Raw genomic sequence first — 22567 nt, forward strand, 5'->3', positions numbered from 1 at the left:
TTTTTTATGAATAACTTAAAAATTTTAAATTTACAAAAAGTGAAAGTGAGCCTACATCCATAGATATATAAACAATTCACAAAAGTTTCATAATTAATTGGTTAAAGCCTCTTTGAATTTTTTTCCAACATGTAAACTTGACAACTAACAGACAGACAGACATAATGATGGACAGTTGTACACCATAATGTGTCCTGTAAAGGGGCATATAAAAACAGATATTTACACTTACTTAATTCACAATCATGAATGTGTCATTTAATATAATGATTAAAACAGATAAATCAGTTAAAAAGGTACATGTAGTAATAATTAAAAAAAATATCATTACCAATTTAAAAAATAATACATTATAAAAAATAGGAACTTATCAGGCTTGTGTCAAATACTTCTTGATACCATTTTTTAAATTAAAAAGTGTTTAAGGACTTTACTACACATTTTTTATAGTAGTTTTATAGATATAAAGATAACATATTTTTCTACACATTGGTCTCCTGTTAACCTTGTTTGTTATCTAGGATGATAAGTTATTATTGTGTCTTTAGTGAAAACAGGTTTAAATGTATGTACAGAAAAATTAATGAGTCCTCAGTAGGATGTAGGACAAGAAACACTAGGCTTTAAACATATATTCTGGTTCTTCTGTGACTAACTATGGAAGTAAGATTAGTCTTTACATTTAAACATTATTTTAAATTTGTATACATTTTACAGTAGAATTTGTACAACTGTGGTTCCAATAACTTGTCATTTTTCATTCAGCACTGTCAAAGTCAGAATGTCGCTCCCATAGACTCAATGTTACAGTAAAAAAAAAACAATCAAAACTAAAAACAAAATTCTTACCTACATGTACAATGTACCTACCAAAGAGTACCCCAACTTTTTTAAATATAACTGGAAATGCACATACTATTTTATTTGGCCCTTATTTGGTCCTCATGTGCAAAAAAGTGTCAGTTTTGACGTTTTTATGTTATTTTTCTCGACCAGGAGATAAGAGGAATGCTAATAGATGCATCCAGCTATTGTTTAGATGTAGAGTGGACCCCAGTAAACACATTAATCACAACAGTTGTTAGATTGGAGTGAAACTGATCTTGGTAAATCAGTCTAAAAAAAGGTAATTTGCACCAAAATTCTAAAAAATTCCGATTTGGGTATGGTCATAATATTACGGACCCGCATGGTAAGGGTTAATTTCTGCTCAAATTTCATTAACAGATTAAAAGAGAAGAAAATAATATACACTGCAATTGGTATATATCTCAGTTTACATCAAATAATTTGTGACCCTGTATATTCTACATGAATTAAATTATAATATTCTATTTACTGGATATTCCTGAACTGTACATCTTGATCTTGATATGGTTACGCAACACATCAGACAGACATTTAAAATGTCATAAGCATTGTGCACCCGTCTAATAGCAATAAATCCAAATGCCCCTAGCTAACAATATCTCTTGTTGAAAAATGTCCAGTTGTGCTCATTGAGATCCAGTTCTTAAAAGTATTTGTGATACCGATAAAACTAAATTTGAGTGATTCTCTTGATCTGGTTTGCATCCAATAAAATAATTAATTATACCTATCGCCAAATCATACATTTATCATACATCAAAGGAAATTTGTATACTGTTTATGCTTTTTTAATGGAAATTGTGATGTCACAATGAATCTAATAAACACAATAAATGTAGATTTTTGGGTTTACTACACAAAGATATCATAAAATATCAGCCGTGAGCCACAATGTAAACTTTTTGGGGTGAGTGCGCACAGCTTTTACCCTGCTTTCCTGACCTTGAATTATTCATGAATATTCATGAACAATTCATGAATATTCATGAATAATATTCATGAATATTCATGAATATTCAAGGTAACAGTTCATGAATATTCATGAATATTCATGAATGTTAAATGGCACCTTGAATATACATGAATATTGTTTGAACTGAATAAGCTTGAATATACATGAATATTGTATGAGCTGAATAAGCTTGAATATACATGAATATTGTATGAACTGAATAACCACGATTAAACATGAATAATTATCTGTAGAATATTCATGAACATGAAATAGGATGTCTATGAATAATGCATGATTAGAATCACCATGAATGAAAAATATATATCTATCCCAATTTTGAATGCTAAATACATACTCTAGAATAACCTTGAATATTTAATGAATATTGAAAGGTTGAATATTCTAGAATAACCATGAATATTGAAAGGTTGAATATTCTAGAATAACTATGAATATTGAATGGTTGAATATTCTAGATTAACCATGAATATTGAAATAAGTGTCCTTGAGAGGTTTTTTGAAAACCAAAAGCAAATACAGACATTTAAGTTTAAAATATTTTTTAATCATGATAGCTGTGAAATATGAATTTTACAATCACTTTCATTAAAAGCTAGCAAAATTGTCCACTATTTAATCTAGAATTTAATCCAAACCTGTTTAGTCGGATAGCTTTTTGAACATTTTGTAATTATGCAATGATATTTTTTCTCATTTATCTGGGAATTGTTCAAAAATTGTTATTGTCAATAATTCTTATGTAGGCCTATCTAATGCTGGCTTGACGTCGTCCTTTGCATTGGCTTTTCTTCCTTTCATTAACTTTACCCAACCCGCTAGTTTTCTCCAAAAATGAACAGGAAAACATCTATGACACATGACTGAAAGTCACTTTTGTTGCTTATTATTTTCTTGACATCTGCACCTGCGAAATGATTATGAATAGTTCATGAATGTTCATGGATGATTCATGAATGATTCATGAACATAATTCATGAATTGTTCATAAAAGATTCATGAACAGTTAATGAACTAGACATGAACTACAAATGGACAAGCACGTTCATGAACCAGTGAATAATGAACTATTCATGAACAGAAAGTGTTCATGAACTCTTTGGTTCATTAAAGTTCATGAACAAAAATAGTTCTTGAACTTTTATTATTCATGAATTGTTCATGATTTTATAGTTCATGAACACGCTTGTCCATTTGTAGTTCATGTCCTGTTCATGTATAGTTCATGAATTTTTTTATGAATGATTCATGAATTTGTTCATGAATTTGTTCATGAACCATACCAGTCCATGAATCATTCATGAACACATGAACTACTGTGTTTATGAACTGTTCATTAGTAATTTAATTCATGAACATTGTCTGTCCACTTGTAGTTCATGAACTGTTCATCTAAAGTTCATGAAATAATTTAAAAGGATTTTTTTGAATTTTCATTTTTTGTGTTATTATCATAAGTAAACTTCTGTTCCTGTCTGTAATTAAAATTGCTGTATCAGGACTTCCAACTAGAAATGCTAAATAACATCTTGGTGCAGTTGTTCTGCTTGAAATTCTTCACAGTTGAACAGATCTTTTAATCAATAAATGCATCTGAGTTTCCCCCTGCAAAATCAAAAATCACTCCACAAAGAATCAAAAGTCCTTGATATTTGTTTTTATAAATAAGCACTCAAGATTAAACAGTTTCTAACAGGTATAATACAATGTAATAATTTAATTTAATAAATGTTGTTTTTATTAAAATATCAATAGAGTAAGATTAATAACATGAATGAGGGTTTGGATGGGGTTAAATGATTAAAGAATAATGCCCTTAAAAAATGAAGATTAGAGAATAATGAGCCAAAAAATAGAAGATTAGAGAATAAAAGGGTTAATTTTTGGAAGATTAGAGAAAAAAGGGGTTATTTTTTTAAAGATTAGAGAAAAATGGGGTGAAAATTAAATGTTTACAGAATAACAGACCCCCCCATCCATACCCTCATGAATATCACTTCAGCCTTTTCATGACATTTCAAATAATGTACCTACCCCCCTTTTTCCCCTTTTAATTTACCCACACACAATCATAAGAGTGGCTGAAGCATGAATTATTTTTACCTTGAAATACAATATATTGTACAAATCTATCAGTTATTCCTGAATGGAAATCATTAAACTAACACTGTAAAATGTAAAGGCTACTTTCTGGTGTTTTATATTTATTTTAATTAATCAATAATTATTATAAAATGCTTCAACAAATAGTTATTCAGCAAAAAAATATAATCAAAATATATATAATTTACTTATCTGATAACAAATCTGCTTTGTTTTGACAGCTATATTACTTCACTCCTCATCAAACATCTTCATTTGTATTGTAAGCGTCAAAAACATCATTTTGCTGACGTCATTATGACGTTTTTCTATTCCCAGTCACTTGTAATCATTTGTCTACATTGTAATCTTTTGTCAAAGTCATTGAAGCGTTTTACAATAGGTAAACGTAATTCATTAATAATGATAATTATTGACACCAGTCTGCAATGTTTGGGAAAGAATGAATTGTCATTAATCTGTCCTTATTTTCCAAGTTCCTCTATGTGCCGTATGATGGTTAAGAAAGGCACATGTTTGAACTTTGAGAGACAATCAGAAATTACATCTTTAGAAGAAAGAAATTAAGTTTACCAAATTTGTCATGATTGTAAAAACGAAACATGAGAAACATCTCCACCTCAAAGTAAGTTACAAAACTTCAAAGTGAGTCCCAAATTTTGTATGACTCTAAAAATGTAACACTCTTCTGGCATAGTATGAAAAAAAGAAAAAGGTGCTGAGCTAATATCTGTTGTTAAATGATTTTTTTTTAATGATTATTTCATTTTCTTTAATTTACCACAAAAAAGAGAGATATTTTATTTTTTCATATTTTATTTTTTTTCTCCAACTTTTTCTCTTTCTCCCAGCCTTCCTCTCCTTTCTCCTACCCCCTTTCTCCTTTCTCCTACACCCTTTCTCCTTTCTCCTACACCCTTCCTACCTGTCTCCCTTACCCCTGTCCTCCCCCTCATACATGTATTTACACTTTTGCTATTCAACTGAATTTTGTCTCAAAATGATCTCAAGATCTGTAAATGAATAAACTAGAGGTCATGCTAAAAGCACTTTAATTGTGATGTCATGATACAATGTAATGGATGTCAAATTTTATGAGAACTTGTATGACAGTCAAATTTATGAATTTTTTTATAAACTTTATGTATTCATTTATTCATTAAAGTTCATAAAATGTTCATGAACATGTGTTATGAACAATTTATGAACATTATGAACTGACTTACAGTTCATTAAAGTTCAGAAAATATTCATGAACTGCATTTTATGAACTATTCATGAACTAAATTCATGAACGAAACTTAATGAACTCATTATGAACAGTCATGCATTGTTCATGAACATTCATGAACAGTTCATGGTGGTTCATCAGTTCATGAATTTCATCTCGTAGGGGCAGTGTTTTGTATGAAGATGTTATGAATATCACCTACATGAGCTATCTATTAAAATTATCATATATTTTTTTCATTTAACTGTGGAATACATACATGTACATGTATGTTATTCCGCATCAACAATCAAATAAAAATATACGTATACAAAAGTCCTAGAACAAATTTCATTATCAATTTTTATGCCGTTTACCACAAATAGTTCTGAGTCATTATCATGCAGCTTTATTCATGCTTATTCATGTTTGTCACACAATGGAAAAAATATTCTAAGTCCAAAATTTATTCCTCATTATTCATTCTTATTCATGAAATGTATGCAAAAAAATTCTAAGTCCAAACATTCATTCTTATTCATGTTTATTCATATTGACAAAAAGGGTTTTATTACCACAAAAAAACAATTTTGAATGAAGGAAACTTGATTATACTATGATATAGTAAGTGACTAGCATTTTAAGAACATTTATTTGTTGTCTCCAAACAGTTATTAAGAATTCATGTATATTCCACTTAATTCATGTTTCATATTCATGAATAATTTTGACACTGGAATAGTAACCATGAATGGAAGTGGAATATTCATGAATATTCATGAATATTCTACTTTATTCATGAATACATGAATATCATGAAAGCAGGGTAAAAAGCTTCAAGTTGTGGAGCATACACAAAACCAAATTCATCTGTTTATCGTATTATTCTCTCTCAACTCTTTTTTCCCTCCCTAAGAAAGTTTTATGCTTGACAGAAACAAGCTTAATTACGTCTCCTCTCACATTGAAACATCGCTGATAACTTCTGCTTAGACGTCATTGTGACTTCGCTGATTATGCCTGGTCTCAAATCTGTGATACAAGAATAACTGATCACTGATTGAAGGTGCAGGGAAGAAGATAACCCATAATACAAGGATATGCAGGGAATAGGTGATGTTTAAAGTATATTAAATAAATGTTTAATCGTTCTAAAAAACGCATGAAATATTTGCCACTGGACGTAAAGCAATCTATGTTTGAAAATAGTGATTGTAATTATTCTGCTCATTCTAGATTGGCAAACAAAAATATATACATGTGTTTGTTTATATGTGTATATATTTGTTATTGAAGCATCTTACTTCTGTTCAATCTTTTTACTGTTTTAATGATTCAAACTTGTTGTTTCCTGAATCGTGCATGTGAAATATTTCAGAAGCGGATGTAAACAAAAATAATCCAAGTTGTTGAAGTTACACATGCTATGATTGGATAATTTCCCTTAATTCAAAGAAGCACAATTTTGATTAGGTGAACCCGGAGGTCAATGTATTTCGCGGGAAATTTCCACATGGTTATCAATAACAACATTCAACTCCTTAGAATAATAATGAATAATCAAGCAAAGATTTCAACATTTTTCACAAAAGTTTCACCTGGAAAACGGCAAAATACTGGAGCTTTAGAGGTACATGCAACAAGACAAGTTTATTGAATTTAACCCTGATTTAACCAGAGACATATATATGTGTATATATGTCTCTGATTTAACCTATTTAGCTATTAAAATTTGAGTGCCCATTATCTCAAATTATTATATCTGATGTTAACTAAGCTGAACAGCCAGGGCAAAATTATATATGCTTATAAATTACGGTTGATGATTGATTCAAAATTTAGAGAAGCCATTTTTATAAATTATAGTGTCATACATGTAAATTAGTGGTTTGACACGTCTGATTAATCTGGGACCAAGAGATAGTTGCATGCACTTAATTGTCTTTGAAAAACAATACACCTTATCGCTATTTGTCCGCCAATACTGGACATCACAAAAGTTCCCATAAAAATTTGATGTTATAATAGTAAATATCTGATGCCACAGTGGAAAAGTGATTATTGTACATGTATATATGACGTCCGAAGTTCAAGCAGGACAGATTCTTGGGTCCAGCGGGACAGATTTTCAAATGACAAGGTGTATATACTTGATTATAACACTATGTACTTATTTCACTAATAATATTTTGAGAAATGTCACACAGTCACGAACTTGCTTTAAATTTTCATTCTGCTGTTGTCTATATCTTTGAACTTTGTTAAGTTGTAATAAATATTATCTTAGGAAGTACATTGTACATGTAGTGCTAAAGACACCTATTTCTGTTGTCAGAATAAATCATGGCAGACCTTCCAAATATTTTTTTTTGTCAACAGTAAGTTATTTTGTCTTCTCACAGCCAAGTGGCAAAGTTAATCGATCATTTGTCACTGAAAAAAAAATAATTGGAAAACCAAAATCTGGGTTCACACTTAGACGAGTCATATTAGTCAAGAGAACTCCTAAAAATCTGTCTGGATTCATCATTTTCAAAACTGGTATTTACAGTCCAAGGTTTGCATTAATATTGTAAGATATTGCATCAACTTTGCCATGGCCATAAATGGGGAGTCACCAACAGTGCAAAGGCTGTAAAGCAAGTCAAGGTCGTTAAACACTTCCATCATCAACCCCTTATATTTTTAGCTCACCTGACCTGAAAGGTCAAGTGAGCTTTTCTCATCACTTGGCGTCCGTCGTCCGTCGTCTGTAAACTTTTACAAAAATCTTCTCCTCTGAAACTACTGGGCCAAATTAAACCAAACTTGGCCACAATCATCCTTGGGATATCTAGTTTAAAAAATGTGTGGCGTGACCCGTCAAACAAACCAAGATGGTCGTCATGGCTAAAAATAGAACATAGGGGTAAAATGCAGTTTTTGGCTTATAACTCAAAAACCAAAGCATTTAGAGCAAATCTGACATGGGGTAAAATTGTTTATCAGGTGAAGATCTATCTGCCCTGAAGTTTTCAGACGAATCGGATAACCTGTTGTTGGGTTGCTGCCCCTGAAATGGTTATTTTAAGGAAATTTTGCAGTTTTTGGTTATTATCTTGAATACTATTATAGATAGAGATAAACTGTAAACAGCAATAATGTTCAGCAGAGTAAGACCTACAAATAAGTCAACATGACCAAAATTGCCAGTCGACCCCTTAAGGAGTTATTGCCCTTTATAGTCAATTTTTAACAACTTTTCATCATTTTTTGTAACTTTTCTAAAAATCTTCTTCTCTAAAACTACTTTGCCAAATTTAATCAAACTTGGCGACAATTATCATTGGGGTTTATAGTTTAAAAAATGTGTCCGATGACCCAGCCTACCAAACAAAATGGCCGACATGGCTAAAATTAGAACATAGTGGTAAAATGCAGTTTTTGGGATACGATTGCTTTCAAGCAATCTGTAGACTTATACCGGTGGCTCAGAGCAATTTCCCTCACGTCAATCGTTTTATTCTGAACATAAAGGAACATCTCAGATTCTTATGATTGTCTTGCTTTAAAAGGTAAAAACAAAGAAAGGGATTGAACTTAATCAACTTTCCTATAATGTTCTTTTCATAATCTTCATGTTTGATAATTCCCTTGACTTCGATGAGTGTTTTTAACAACACAGAAAATCAGAATTAAGCATTATTTATATTTAGTGTAGTTATAAATTTAGAAACACGTCAGAGGGAATTCCCAGTTTTGATAAAATGCGAGAGTTTTCTGAATACCGATAAATCTATTTCTGTCATATAAGAACTGAAGTGGAGTTTTTCTTATATGTTACCGTTATGAAACTGATATTTGAGATTGTACTTCCATAAAGAAATTGAGAACCATCTAGGTCGTTTAATAAGCATTTGGAATATATCTTGCCACAGGGTTTGATTTGGAAATTATGCGCATTCGTATAGTTTTCTTGACTTTAAGGGGTTTTATATTGAATGGTTGCTCTGGATTCCCCGCTCAATTAATTAATTTATAACTCATGGGATCTTTTCTATGTATGTCTGCTATTGAGGGTTATTGTTGTTGCATAATTTTAAATCATATGCATCATTTAGATTAAAATAAATATATTCCACATCGTAGAACACCCCTTCAGGCGAAATGGAGTCTTCCATATTGTCGTTTCGAGTTGTCTCCCTTCCAGCAGTAACTTCCGTGAATTCTGAATATAAACAAGATGTCGAGTATTAGCTCGTTCTGTCAATAAACATCGTATTATATTAAAAACGAATGCAATTTATACCGATAAATGTGTACGGAAAGGAGCCATGATGACTGACCCAAAGGAAATTAAATATTTAAAGAGTTAGGAATGGGTTTCCTCCTAGAATTAACGTAGGAAAAAAGGTGATAAGATACGAATTGAAATCTACTACATCTACATCTACATCATACGACGATCCATCAGCACATTGATGACTATACGTCGGTGCATCGCTAACAGACACTTAATAAAATATAATAACCAATGAGTGAAATAAAATACCTTCTCTGACATCTCTCACTCTGAGTCAGTCAGTGACTGCTGTGGAAAGTAAACTTGGTATTGATAGTACAAAAATAAAACACAATAGACCTAATTACATTGTTCTGACATACACTTTTATCCGGGTTTGGCTATTTCGTAACTATTTTACATGTCTGTTTGTCATTTGAATTAGTTTTGAAAATAATATTATTCAGCTACATGCATACATGTGTCAATGAAACAATGGCAATCGTATCCCTCAGAGCAATCTGCTCTTTGATTGCTTTATATCTTTGAAACCAAGACATTTAGGGCAAATCTTTCAAAATTTTAATGTCCATCAGAATAAGATATATCCCCTCACAAATTTTCAGTTGAATCGGACAACCTGTTGTTGGGTTGCTGCCCTTAAATTGGTTATTTTAAGAAAATTTTGCAGTTTTTGGTTATAATCTTGAATACTATTATAGATAGAGATAAACTGTAAACAGCAATAATGTTCAGCAGAGTAAGATCTACAAATAAGTCAGCATGATCAAAATTGTTAGAGGACCCCCTAAGGAGTTATTGCCCTTTAGAGTCAATATTAAACAACTTTTCCTCATTTTTGTAACTTGTATAAAAATCTTTTCTAAAACTACTTGGCCAAATTTAACCAAACTTGGCCACAATCATAATACTAGGGTATCTATTTTTAAAAAGAGTGTCTAATGACCCCGCCTACCAACAAAGATGGCCGACATCAGTAAACACATTAACAGGTGAGCGACACAGGCTCTTGAGAGCCTCTAGTTTTTCAACATGATACTACATTAATACATGAACCTGTGTAGTAGATATAAAAACAAAAAAAGTAATGTATTTGGGTAGAGTGACTTAACTACATTTTTTAGTAATTCCCTATCCATGGTACAATGGGATATTATTTTACCAGTACAGCTTTCTGTCCATTACCAAGATACTTAGTCTAATGTTTTTAACTTATTACTGTAATTGTTTTTGTTTTACAGAAACCTCCAAAGAAAGCAAGAATAGACAATGAAAATATTCCTCCTTCACCAAAAACAGATTATGGAAATAAAGAACCAGCCCCTCTTTTAAAGAAATATGATACAAGTCCAGACAGGGACCTTCCATCTTCTCCTGGTGGGGATATGCCAAAAACTGAATGTTTATCCCCTGAACAGAAAGATCGAGTGAACGGGAATAAAGCTGCTGCTTTGGCCAAGTTAAGAGAAAAACAGACCAATGGATTACTGACTAAAGTTGGTGATTCCTGGTATAAAGCTCTTCAGGAAGAATTTACTAAACCATACTTTGTTGAGGTAAAGTTTGTTTTTGATGGTGAAAGTTAATAATCAATAATTTGGTAGAATTAGATAAGAACATACATGTCAACCTCTGACAATGGGAAATCATGTCATGACATGACATGACATGTCAAAAAGCGTTTGAAAACGCGTGACGTAGATGCGGACTTGTTAATATGAATGTGGTAATGTACATAATTTCAAATTCATACAAATTTGTGAATATAAAAAAACAAGATATATTCTACTGTGAACTTTTATTGTATTAAACAGTGGTCTGTTACATGTATGTTGCTTTTAAAGCACCACCACTAGGCACATATTCATAACAACTGCCAGTTTCAAGTTTAGTTACATTTATTTGATAACAGCACACAATATAAGTATAACATAGTCAAGTTCTCATCAGAATTCAGTGTCAATATCTTTATAATTGAAAAGGCTGTCCCACAGTAGGAATTGATATTTGACGGAATTAGCTTCATCAAGATTTGAAAGAATGTCATAATGATTTTTTTTTTGGCAATGTAAAATGTCATCTATTATCTCTGTCATTGCTCCATTGCTATTGCCTGGTTAAAACTGGGTAGTTCATCAGAAGAAAGCTGGTACTGAGAGCTGATCCAACAGTTCTGTGATATTTTCATCCCCATGGCCTGTAGAAATCTGTTGCCATGTTGGCTAGATTTGAAACTGAAATTGAAAAAGAAAAATGTTTTATAAATTTGATTTCCATTAGATAAACATGTTAAAATGCTTATTCAAATAGCTACATTGTATTTCTCCTCTCACATGTATTGTTTTTTATCATTGCAACATAGAATGCACAAATTATGCGTTACTTGTCACTCGATCATTTAAACTCGAACTCAAATATAATTTATAAATCTTGAATCTTGCCGTACACATCGTTTTGGCTTAACAATCGGCACTTTAGACGACGGTACAGGCCCTGAAAGTGACTCCTTTCTGTGCACATTTCCCCTATAAAGTGAATTTGAAAGAAAGTCACAAAATCGTTACAACTAAACACAAACTACTTACCTTTTACAGTTTGTCCATATAGAAAAATAAACAATACGACAGCCAAACAATTACTTCGAATTTTTCGGTATTTATCGCCGAATAAGGAAAAACCCTGAGAATAGCGATATCACTAACGACCAAAAAATGAAAAGAACGAAAAAGCGTGTAATTGCGTGTAAAGTGGTGAAAAGCGTGTACACGCCATGTGACAAAATCCTCGCGTGTAAACCGTTGAAAAAGCGTTTATTACACGCGAATATCATGTCACTTGACATGTATGGATAAGAAGCCTACAGAGACTTTTCAGGCTTATTCATTCTCTCCAAATTAATTAATGATGATACAAAGTGGTATTTGGATCCTTTTATACCACTGAGTGTTACATTGTACCTTGTCATTTAGAAACTACCATTTTTCTAAGGAATCTATGAAAAACTTTGATATATCATTAGTACTAAATCAATCTTTGAAGTTTAAGTGCATTTTCCTTACTATGTTTTTACAATAAAGAACCATAAAAAGTTAAAACCTGTGACAATTCTGCTTCTAGTGGTAAAAGTTTATTGAAATCTGAGCAGAAACATCCCAACAATAACTTTTGTTTTTGAGTGTATAGGAAAAAATCATACATGACATCAACAGCAATCTAAAACTGAAACCTCTATTATTTTTCGTATATATGTATCCTGCATTAAAGTATGGATTTTTAATAATGTTTATTTACAGTTGTCGAAGTTTGTAGAATCAGAAAGAAAAAAAGGAACGATTTATCCTCCTGCTGACCAGGTCTTTAGCTGGACAAGGTATTGTAAAGTCAATGATGTAAGTTTGTAAGTATAGATTCTTATATTGAATATTGTGACCCATATCAGTCCAAAAAACAATCATGCAATCACAAAAAAGGATTTAGTTGAACATTGTTTGATGATGCCTTTAAATATTTAAATTTTTATTTTATTAAATGTTTGGCAAACATCATGGTTCTTCTCGTATTGCCATGGCATAATGCATTTTATATATAACCAATATTTCCTATGAACAGTGGTTGAAAAAGAAATTATTATCAGCTTTTATTATAACTATTCATGCTGAATATAATTTTAGAAATAATTATTATTAGACTTTCCTCCAACAAAAACTTTTTGCATTCTTTTTGGGTGGCTGGACTGAAAGAAAAACATTTTTGATTCACTGCATTGTCAGTGCTTTTAAAATTCTAATTCTGTAATTGGTTGTTTTAAAATTAAATTTTATGGGTTGTTTGGTAAAAAAAATAGTACCTTCTCAGAGTTTGGGTATAATTTTTCTTGATCAGTCCCAATGGCTTGTAATTAACAATATTTATCAGACAATTTGTGGACATGTACTTATTTGTACGTTCCACTCACATGTATGTATGAAAATTTAGTATACACCAGTTCACTAGGTATCAGTAAGACATGTTACCCTACAAGACACATTATTATAACTTTAACTTGAATATCAAAAATAATTAATGATGAAGTTGACAAAGGCAACAAAAATGAATAATACAAAGTTCTTATTTTCAATTATCATAAGCTTGTTCCAGATCCATGAAATATATAAAGGGAGATGTTTATCTTTTAATGTTCTGTTTTGTATGTTTAAAAGAAGAATGATGTTATAGAAGATTGTACAGTATTATGTTAGATATGAAATATAGATACACAATTAATTTTTAAGGTTTTCTGTAGTTTGATAATTGTCTCTTTTTCTATATAATTTAGGTAAAAGTAGTAATACTAGGACAGGATCCTTACCATGGACCAAGACAAGCACATGGTGAGCTATAACTAATATTTATAACTTCATAAAACATTACAAGTAAACCTATTGTACATATAAACTGGCTTACCTTAATAATTCTGTTGAAGTCTTTTATGGCAAGAATGGATAAAGTCCAAAGCCAGCTCAGATAACAATGATGTTGGGCAGATGGGCAGGCCGGTAATTAAAGAAATGTTGGTACATAGTTTGTGTAATCAACTCCTACAGCTTTCAAATTAGATCCCTTAAACTTCACAGTTTAGAACCTCAACAAAATTTAACTTGGTTTTTCAATGGTTTTCCTCATATAAACAAGATAGATGAATAAGGGTTCTTCCGTAGTTTTCCCAGCGGTAACACAATGAATATTGCAACAATAAGAAATTTAAATTCTGATATCTGATGTATATATCTGTATGCAGCTTTTCCTGAAATCTTAATTGTTATTCTCACATTTTTGTCCATTCTTCTAAAATGGCAATAAAAAATACCAACAATAATTTCTAAATTTACAGTAAGAAGTTTTTTTAATTCATGATATAATTATGTTTAAATTTATATATTATTTCAGGTCTTTGTTTTAGTGTACAGAAAGGAGTGCCTCCTCCACCAAGGTAAATTTCGTAGATTCTTGTTGCTATCTATTAATAACTCCCAGTGGTGAAAAAAAATCTGAATAAATTACCAGTCAAAAATAAACTCAGAATCAAGGAACTCATATTACAGGAAAGCTATGTTCTATGACTAATCTGAAACCTTACTTCAGTGTTATTATCACAACAGATACTTTGATATTACAAATATACTCTCAAGTTGTTAAGTACAACTGACATTCTTAATTTTCAACATCACTGGTTAAAGGATTTATGAGTTATTCCCCTTGGTTAATTGAAATAAGAAAAAAATTAATGGTGAGTAGATTTGAATTAAAAGAAATAGGCGATAAATACGAAAGAAACAGAAACCCAATGACATGATAAACAAATTGCAACAAGAGATAAATATATGGTCTTATAAGATAGACTGGTGTCTTCAGCACCAAATTCTACAAAATTAAAACAACTACAGTGTATATATATTCAGGTATTAAAAAAATCAACTTGACTAGAGACAGTCACACAAACTATTGTTGCGATTGTATTTATTATTTGGAATCTCAACCATCCCTATTGTCTATTGTTGATACCACTCCTGGTGGACTTCTAGTCCCAGAGGTTCTCATGTCATGATACATTAGGAAATATTAGATAGGACTGATACTGTATATAAATAAGGAGATGTGGTATGGTTGCCACGGAGACGAACTATCCAATCCATGAATAGATAATCTACAGTATGTTGAATTGTTTTCTTTCAGCCTTGTTAATATGTATAAAGAACTGGTGAATGACATAAAAGGATTTGAACGTCCAAGTCATGGAACATTGACAGGCTGGTCTGAGCAAGGTAGGTTGTCCTTTAGTTCATTGGAAATGTATTTGATGACACAGGCAAGGTTATTTAAGACTTTAAAATCACTGCAAATTATATATAAAACAAAATAACAATTTTGAAATTTATAACAATGTGTTTTATTGATGGAATCTTTAAATGTACACAATTGATTGATTGTTGGTTGCTTTACACCGCATGAGCACAAAAAGGCTATATCGCGGCAATGTACACAATTGTGTTGTATTTTCAACTTTTTTCATTGACTTTGTTTGTCAGCTGCATTATCATATATGCATAATTACAAGGTGAACATTTTTCGTTGAATATTTTTGTTTGAATTCCTGTTCAACAGTTGAAATCAAGCTATACTGCAATCATTCATTAGTTCTTTGTGGTAATAGTTGCAGCATCATGTACTTAAGGGAGTGATACTGGTTCATTTAAGTCTATAGTTTATTATTTTTACTCCTCTTTATCAACCTCTTGACAAATCCTTCCATGCAGGAATACATGATCCATTTTTGCCTTTTAATTGATCTTGCTTAATATGTTGTCATGTTTTAATAAAATTACATTTTAATATACTTTTAATTGATGCATTTTTTTGAAAGATTAGCCTTTAAAAATGAACAATGTGATTTTAATGAAAAGACCTTTTCAGTAGAAGAAAACTAGTTAATAATACATAAAGCTTCTGAGAAACACTAGCTCATTGCCAACTTGACAGTAAGAAACTTTTTTGATATATGAGAAATTTCTTTTTTCTTACTAGGTGTCCTGTTGTTGAATGCCTGTTTAACTGTGAGGGCAAGTCAGGCAAATTCTCACAAAGACAAAGGTTGGGAGAAACTAACAGATGCTGTTATTTCTTGGCTAAATAAGAATTGTTCCGGTATAGTGTTTATGCTGTGGGGAGCTTATGCTCAAAAGAAAGGAGCTTTTATTGATAAGGTAAGATATTGGTAAGAAAAGTGATGCTCTTCATTTTGTAAACAAACGTTCTTGTTAGTTTTTGTCGAGCCTGCAACTTTTGTTGCAGAAAGCTCGACATAGGGATAGTGATCAGCGGCGGCGGCGGTGTTAGCTAACTTCTTAAAAGCTTTATATTTTAGAGATGGAAGACCTGGATGCTTCATACTTTGTATATAGATGCCTCATGTTACGAAGTTTCCGTCAGTCACATGTCCAATGTCCTTGAACTCATTTTCATGGTCAGTGACCACTTGAAAAAAAAGTTCAGATTTTTTATACGACCGCAAAATTTGAAAAATTTTTCGTCGTATATTGCTATCACGTTGGCGTCGGCGTCGGCGTCGGCGTCGGCAGCGTCGGCGTCGGCAGCGTCGTCGTCGGCGTCGTCCGGCGTCCGAATACTTTTAGTTTTCGCACTCTAACTTTAGTAAAAGTGAATGGAAATCTATGAAATTTTAACACAAGGTTTATGACCACAAAAGGAAGGTTGGTATTGATTTTGCGAGTTTTGGTCCCAACGTTTTAGGAATTAGGGGCCAAAAAGGGCCCAAATAAGCATTTTCTTGGTTTTCGCACTATAACTTTAGTTTAAGTTAATAGAAATCTATGAAATTTTGACACAAGGTTTATGACCACAAAAGAACGGTTGGGATTGATTTTGGGAGTTTAGGTTTCAACAGTTTAGGAATTAGGGGCCAAAAAAGGGCCCAAATAAGCATTATTCTTGGTTTTCGCACAATAACTTTAGTTTAAGTAAATAGAAATCAATGAAATTTAAACACAATGTTAATGACTACAAAAGGAAGGTTGGTATTGATTTTGGGAGTTTAGGTCCCAACAGTTTAGGAATTAGGGGCCAAAAAGGGACCCAAATAAGCATTTTTCTTGGTTTTCGCACCATAACGTTAGTATAAGTAAATAGAAATCTATGAAATTTAAACACAAGGTTTATGACCATAAAAGGAAGGTTGGTATTGATTTTGGGAGTTTTGGTCCCAACAGAATAAGGGGCCCAAAGGGTCCAAAATTAAACTTTGTTTGATTTCATCAAAATTGAATAATTGGGGTTCTTTGATATGCCGAATCTAACTGTCATGTCTGTGTATGTAGATTCTTAACTTTTGGTCCCGTTTTCAAATTGGTCTACATTAAGGTCCAAAGGGTCCAAAATTAAACTTAGTTTGATTTTGACAAAAAATGAATCAGTTAGGTTCTTTGATATGCTGAATCTAAAAATGTACTTAGATTCTTGATTATTGGCCCAGTTTTCAAGTTGGTCCAAATCGGGGTCCAAAATTAAACTTTGTTTGATTTCATCAAAAATTGAATAAATGGGGTTCTTTGATATACCAAATCTAACTGTGTATGTAGATTCTTCATTTTTGGTCCTGTTTTCAAATTGGTCTACACTAAAGTCCAAAGGGTCCAAAATTAAACTTAGTCTGATTTCAACAAAAATTGAAATCTTGGGGTTCTTTGATATGCTGAATCCAAAAATGTACTTAGATTTTTTATTATGGGCCCAGTTTTCAAGTTGGTCCAAATCAGGATCTAAAATTATTATATTAAGTATTGTGCAATAGCAAGTCTTTTCAATTGCACAGTATTGCGCAATGGCAAGAAATATCTAATTGCACAATATTGTGAAATAGCAAATTTTTTTTTAATTAGAGTTATCTTTCTTTGTCCAGAATAGTAAGCAAGAAATATCTAATTGCAAAATATTGTGCAATAGCAAGATTTTTTTTTAATTGGAGTTATCTTTCTTTGTCCAGAATCAACTTAAATCTTTGTTATATACAATGTACAATGTATATTCACTTTTTACTACCAACTGATAAATTATAATAAATAACATTCAGTGATAACAAGCAGTTTTTTTTACATCTTAATATTTTATGATGTATTTAAATGAGTAGTTATTGTTGCAAACTCCATTAGAAATTTTAATTGAGATTAGTTTTGGAATAAGGGAAAGGGGGATGTGATTAAAAAAATTGGGTTCAATTTTTCTCATTTGAAATTTCATAAATAAAAAAGAAAATTTCTTCAAACATTTTTATGCCCCACCTACGATAGTAGAGGGGCATTATGTTTTCTGGTCTGTGCGTCCGTCCGTCTGTCCGTCTGTCAGTCAGTCAGTCCGTCCCATGAAACTTTCGTCACATTTTTCTCAGGAACTACACATCCACCCGTTCTGTAATTTGGTATCAACATTTATATATGTCAGCCATACCGTGTGATGCGTTTTCAGATTCATCACTTGACAACTTCCTGTTTACCGAACACTTGTCTGATTTTACACATGATAGCCAAGTTGAAAATTTTCGTCACATTTTTCTCAGGAACTACAATACAAGGATTTCTGAAATTTGGTTTCAGGATTTATATAAGTCAGCTATACCGTGTGATGCGTTTTCAGATTCATCACTCGACAACTTCCTGTTTACCGAACTCTTGTATGATTTTACACATGATAGCCAAGTTGAAAATTTTCGTCACATTTTTCTCAGGAACTACAATACAAGGATTTCTGAAATTTGGTTTCAGGATTTATATAAGTCAGCTATACCGTGTGATGCGTTTTCAGATTCATCACTCGACTACTTCCTGTTTACTGAACACTTGTATGATTTTACACATGATAACCAAGTTAAAAATTTTCGTCACATTTTTCTCAGGAACTACAATACAAGGATTTCTGAAATTTGGTTTCAGGATTTTTATAAGTCAGCTTTACAGTGTGATGCGTTTTCAGATTCATCACTCGACAACTTCCTGTTTACCGAACACTTGCATATTTTTACACTATTAATATTATCCACTTGCGGCGGGGGTATCATCAGTGAGCAGTAGCTCGCAGTTTCACTTGTTAGTACAAATCAAATATATCATGATCTCCTTATAAGTTCTAAACGATGGACAAACACCAAAACTTTTAATATTCTCATGTGTAAGGAATATAAGATTGACTCAAGATTTCAAACCCACAACATTCCCTTTTTACTTGGGTTAGGCACATGACTTCATGAAACTATTTTACTGAGTATTCATTTAAAAGTCTCAGTGGAAGAAGTACATCAAATTTATCTATTTCTGTGAGATGTTTAAATTATGCCAAAAATAAAATTGGCTGTTCATGAGCCAAATAAGAACAACCAATCGAAAGTTGTATAGCATTACATTTATGCAAAATTCTCTTGATATCTGCTTCATATATCTGATACTTGTATGCCCTTGTCACAGCAGAGGAGCATCAAGTGTTCCCTTTGTACATCTAACTTTTATTTGCCTTAACCAAATGTCATGAAACTTATACACGTTACTTATTACCACAAGATAGACAGAGCAAGTTAGAATTTGGGTGACATCACCTTTATCATTCTAGAGTTATACCCTTTTCTGAAGTATATGCAAACAGGCCCATCATCTGTGTCCCATGGACACATTCTGCATTTATTTTCTTTGGAAGATTAAATAGCTGTTATTTTGCATTAAAAAATACAATGAAAATCAACTAGAAAAAAGATTTTATTAAAATATTTAAATATGACAGAAAAATAAAATTGATATTATATTACATACACCTTTTTAAAGATTTGTTCAAAGAAACTGAAAATAATCCCTTGAAGTTTGCACATCTGCCTAATTCATACATGATTCAACACAATCTTAAATTCTTCAAACCTGACACAAATAGTTTTGCCTTAAAATTATAGAAAAAGGTAGGAAAAATTCACAACTGCTATGTCTTTTCAAATGACAGCTAAAATTGATTTTGAATTTTAGCATTTAGAGAATGTGAATTGCTTCTGCATAGTCACTGTTCAGAAGGTTTATCCCTGATAACAGTATAACTTAAGGGGGTTCGCTAGTCTAAATCATTTATATAGGATTTCTCTATATTTTTCTATAAATGAACTTTATTTTATAGTTAATAGAAAAATAAAATAAAAAAGTGGGGTCACCGTTCATTTGTGCTCACAATCTGCCTTCAAAAGAAGCATACATTTTTGTTAAGGTTGTTTTTTTTCTGTTGAAGTAATAGGAGAAATAAAGGTTATATTGAAATAAAAAAAGAAATTTATTACAGAAATCTCTAAAATTTTACAATAATTTAGTTTAAGTACAGCTTATATGGAAATTATATTAAAAAAGATAGGTCACCGATGAGTTGAAAAAGATATTTCAATTTTAGAGCCAAAAAATGGCATTTTTCCACCAAAGGGAGATAATTTGGAACTTTTTCAATGATGTATACATTTTGAAAGTCATCTGGGGCCAACACGAATTGATTGTTTTGAATGATTTTTGTACCATATGATAAAGTAACAACTACAAAAGGAAATAAATAAAATTTTTAATGAAAAACAAATGTTTGATTTTTTTCTGAAATTTTTATACCCTCGAGCCTCCTTAACAGAAATAAGGACAATATTGAATCATAATCTTTTGTTGCAAGTTACATATGATTATATACTATTTTGTTTACAGAAGAAGCATCATATCCTGAAATCAGTCCATCCATCTCCACTATCGGCACACAGAGGATTCATTGGCTGCAAACATTTTTCAGAGTGTAACAATCTCCTCAACAAAGATGGCAAAACTCCTATTGACTGGTGTCGCCTACCACCACAAGAGTGAAAAATAGAATGGCTAGGATATTGATTGAAAGCTGTACACTGCCAAACTTCTCAAATACAGCAACTTTAAATCAGTATTAGTGTCATTTATACCAAATTAGTGCTGGTGTAATTTAGTTATACTTTATGTATGCTATACAAGTGCCTATTGTGAATACTAAATGTGATTTAGTGTTGGTGTAAATATATTTCACAGTACAAGTTTGCTATACAAGTGCTTGTTGTGAATACTAAATGTGATTTAAGATTTGCTCTAAAGTATTGATACATCAAAATACCTAAAAATGAATTAGAGTATAAATGAATGAGAGCACCTAAAAAAAATTGCACACATTTTATGTGATCATTATTGGTGAAAATTGAATTATTTTACATTGTGGATATATTATTTTCTTCTAGTATTACAGATTATCATTAGTGTTGATTTTTTAAGGAAATTATGTTTTACTGATTTATTTTGTTATTAAAAGCAGTACAAGTGGTTATGTTTTAAGTTATGAAATATGTATAATTGCAATTAAAAGAGTTCAAAGTACAAGTGAAACAGCTCGGTTAATTATATACCTATGGGTATATAATTCTAGAAATATGTATTATATTTAGGTTTGTAATCAGCGGTTAGTCCCTCCTCATACATTTGGAAAAATAATCAGTTTTACTGTTTTTTTACTAATAAAATTCTGATGCAGATTTTGAGCAGCAACTTATTATCTCATGAATGTAGCAAGAATAGATAATTGACCCTTTACCAATATCTGTCAATTTGACCTTGAAAGCGCTCTCATGATACAGTCAAATCAATTTTTAAATCTCATCAATTTTCATGGAAGTTTTCCCTATATAGATGTAAAATATATGCATAATAATCTTGTTGATGCTTTAATTGTTTTATGGATTTTAGTGAAATTCACTTTTTATTATGCCAATATAATATAATACAAAAGAAATCCTAAGGATTGCATTGGGGTATGTGTATGCATTTAATTAAAATGTTCATTTGCATATTTTAACTGCATTGTTAATAAAAAAAAAAAACTACCTTTTGAGTTTTTTGGCCCTTGATAGATTTGGCCATCACTATCTGTCTGTCTTTTGTTATCTATCTTTCATAAACTTGTCTTCAAAAATACTCTCTGAAACTGCTCATTAGACTGAAACCAAAGTTTGTCTACTTCATCTATAAAGTTTGTGATTTTTGTCTAACATGGTAATCATGTTCAAATTTAATAAAGGCAACAGTAGTATACAGCTGTTCACATGTCCTAATTTGATTGAGAGAAAACAAATCCCAGTTACAAACTAAAACCAAGGGAAACATAACAGAAACATAAGCTATAAGAGAAAACAGCAGAAACACTGAAGTGCAACAAAAACAAACTCTATACATAGAAACGAAACTGCCATATTCCTGACTTGGTACAGGACATTTGAAGAAACAATGGTGGGTTGAAACTGGTTTTATGCCTAGCCAAACCTCCGGCTTACTGGAAAGCCAAGCCTTTTGCTTACTTGGTCATGTTAAAAATACTGCTAAAATTACTGACAGGAATACAGTCCAAATAAGTTCAGGAACACTCAGGACAGAGAAATACATAAATAGATATGGATAAAACTTAAGGTCGGACAACAGTTTTTGGCTAATATCTATAATACTTAAATAACAAGGTCCAATTTGTCAGCCGTCATGGGGTAAAAACGACAAATCAAAGAATTCAACTTTAT

The 22567-nt window shown here is 31.5% G+C and overlaps 2 protein-coding genes across 3 annotated transcripts in view; one reads left to right on the plus strand and one right to left on the minus strand.

Moving 5' to 3' along the window:
- The window catches only part of LOC143073324 (putative cytochrome P450 120), a 24899-nt gene extending 18324 nt beyond the window's left edge, over positions 1–6575 (minus strand). The window contains exon 1 of the mRNA XM_076248770.1: positions 6461–6575. The gene's annotated coding sequence lies outside the window, so the exon portion shown is untranslated. The remainder of the gene's footprint in view (positions 1–6460) is intronic.
- Positions 512–21888, plus strand: LOC143073326 (uracil-DNA glycosylase-like). 2 transcript variants are annotated; one of them, XM_076248772.1, is made up of 8 exons: positions 512–663; positions 10680–10994; positions 12732–12827; positions 13754–13808; positions 14365–14407; positions 15151–15239; positions 16000–16178; positions 20694–21888. In XM_076248772.1, exons 1-8 carry the CDS (start codon positions 658–660, stop codon positions 20844–20846), a joined length of 936 nt encoding a protein of 311 aa, XP_076104887.1. In that variant the 5' UTR covers positions 512–657; the 3' UTR covers positions 20847–21888. The 2 variants fall into 2 exon arrangements, with proteins under 2 accessions (XP_076104887.1, XP_076104886.1); XM_076248771.1 differs by lacking the exon at positions 512–663 and adding an exon at positions 6633–6786.
- The last annotated feature ends 679 nt before the right edge of the window (positions 21889–22567 follow it).

The sequence above is a fragment of the Mytilus galloprovincialis genome, chromosome 4 (genome assembly GCF_965363235.1).
Source record: "Mytilus galloprovincialis chromosome 4, xbMytGall1.hap1.1, whole genome shotgun sequence".
Classification (NCBI taxonomy): domain Eukaryota; kingdom Metazoa; phylum Mollusca; class Bivalvia; order Mytilida; family Mytilidae; genus Mytilus; species Mytilus galloprovincialis.

Bases quoted from the DNA above. Each gene is read 5' to 3' on its own strand.
- LOC143073326 (XM_076248771.1), top strand. From the start codon at position 6,646: ATGTATTTCGCGGGAAATTTCCACATGGTTATCAATAACAACATTCAA. The intron at 12,828-13,753 runs GTAAGTTTGTAA...TATATAATTTAG, and splicing joins GGTATTGTAAAGTCAATGAT to GTAAAAGTAGTAATACTAGG. The intron at 14,408-15,150 runs GTAAATTTCGTA...GTTTTCTTTCAG, and splicing joins GGAGTGCCTCCTCCACCAAG to CCTTGTTAATATGTATAAAG.